This window comes from Aplysia californica, unplaced genomic scaffold (genome assembly GCF_000002075.1).
Source record: "Aplysia californica isolate F4 #8 unplaced genomic scaffold, AplCal3.0 scaffold01404, whole genome shotgun sequence".
NCBI classification, from domain to species: domain Eukaryota; kingdom Metazoa; phylum Mollusca; class Gastropoda; order Aplysiida; family Aplysiidae; genus Aplysia; species Aplysia californica.
In genome coordinates this window covers 46,027-47,374 of record NW_004798674.1, presented here as the reverse complement: position 1 = coordinate 47,374, position 1,348 = coordinate 46,027, and the positions used below count along the sequence as shown (strand labels likewise).

The following is a 1,348-nucleotide window of genomic DNA, read 5'->3' as shown; positions in this document are numbered from 1 at the left end:
GGGGTGCAAATGGGTGCTACCCAAAACCCTTTCAGTAGTCGGTGGTTGGTTGATACTCTGGTGTAGATTTGTTTTTTTCTTTCCGCACAATCGTCTTTCTTCCCTATTTCTCTTCCCTTTGTTTGTATGATACTCTCTTGATACCAGGAGGTTGGGGGTGCCTTTGATAGGTCCTGATTCGTTTCTGTCTTTGTTTGTTTGTTTGTTTGTTTGTTGCTGTTTCCCTTTCTGTCTGTCTTGATTTTCCGTGCACTAAATAACTGTTATCATGTCCATGTGTTTCTTAAAATTACATTTAAAAAAGCAAAAACAAAAAACGAGAACCTCTCTTTTGTCACGACTCTAATATTCGGCAATTACATGACCTAATTTGATTTGCAAGGACCACAAAACATTTATTGAAACTGCTGCTGCTGCTGCTGCTGCTGCTGCTGCTGCTGATGATGATGATGATGATGATGTCGTCGATAATGATAACGATAATGATGATGTTGATTACGATTCCATGTATATGGTGCATATCCAGGTTCAACAGCTTGCACTTGGCGCTTTATTACTACTTTTACTCCTGCAAACCCTAGAAAACTCAGAAACGTTCTGGGCTTCCCGGAAAGTATATTAATGCACGCAGCAGATTGCACACGCTCAAACACTACCCAGCCTGATAATATCTTTCGTTGTCTATAGCCAGGATTGCAATTCCGGAAACACAAGACCATTAATAAAATTAATTATAATGACGACGAATCATGACCTTTATCCGTCTCTCTATTTGACTCCTTTCCAGACGCGTCCACAAACAGACCGACACCAATACGATAAGATAAGTTTAGATAAAATATATCTTTATTGTCCAAATCCTGGCAATACTAAGATTAATGAAAGCAACGAAGAATCATGACCTTTTACCTTCTTTCTATTTGACTCTTTTCCTGAATCATCCTAAAAAAACCGACACCAGTAAGATAAGATATGATAAGATAAGATTCGATAAAATATATCTTTATTGTCCAGATCCTGGCAATAATAAGATTAATGATAGCAACGAAGAATCATGACAATTATTTAACCTTCTCTCTATTTGACTCCTCCCCAGACTCGTCCACAAGCAGACAGACGAGAAGAGCCTGGTCAAGTATGATGAGCTGGACGAGGCCTACACGGAGGCAGACGAACTGCCTACCAAGTCGGAGAAATCCTTCATACCCAGCAAGTCCTACCTACCAACCAGCTGCCCCTGTATGAGGTGAGAGAGTCTGAGGTTGATTTGTTATGAAGATAAAGCTCTCACAATCTGTCTGTCTGTCTGTCTGTCTGTCTGTCTGTCTGTCTGTCTGTCTGTCTGTCT

General features: G+C 40.3%; 1 protein-coding gene across 1 annotated transcript in view; it reads left to right on the top strand.

Annotated features, from left to right (window-relative positions):
- Positions 1 to 1,089: 1,089 nt before the first annotated feature.
- LOC101848683 (vesicular glutamate transporter 2-like) overlaps positions 1,090 to 1,348 on the top strand; it is a gene marked incomplete at both ends in the record, with an annotated part of 33,135 nt that continues 32,876 nt past the window's right edge. The window contains 1 exon segment of the mRNA NM_001310491.1: positions 1,090 to 1,247. Within this exon segment, the coding sequence (NP_001297420.1) occupies positions 1,090 to 1,247 (158 nt within the window).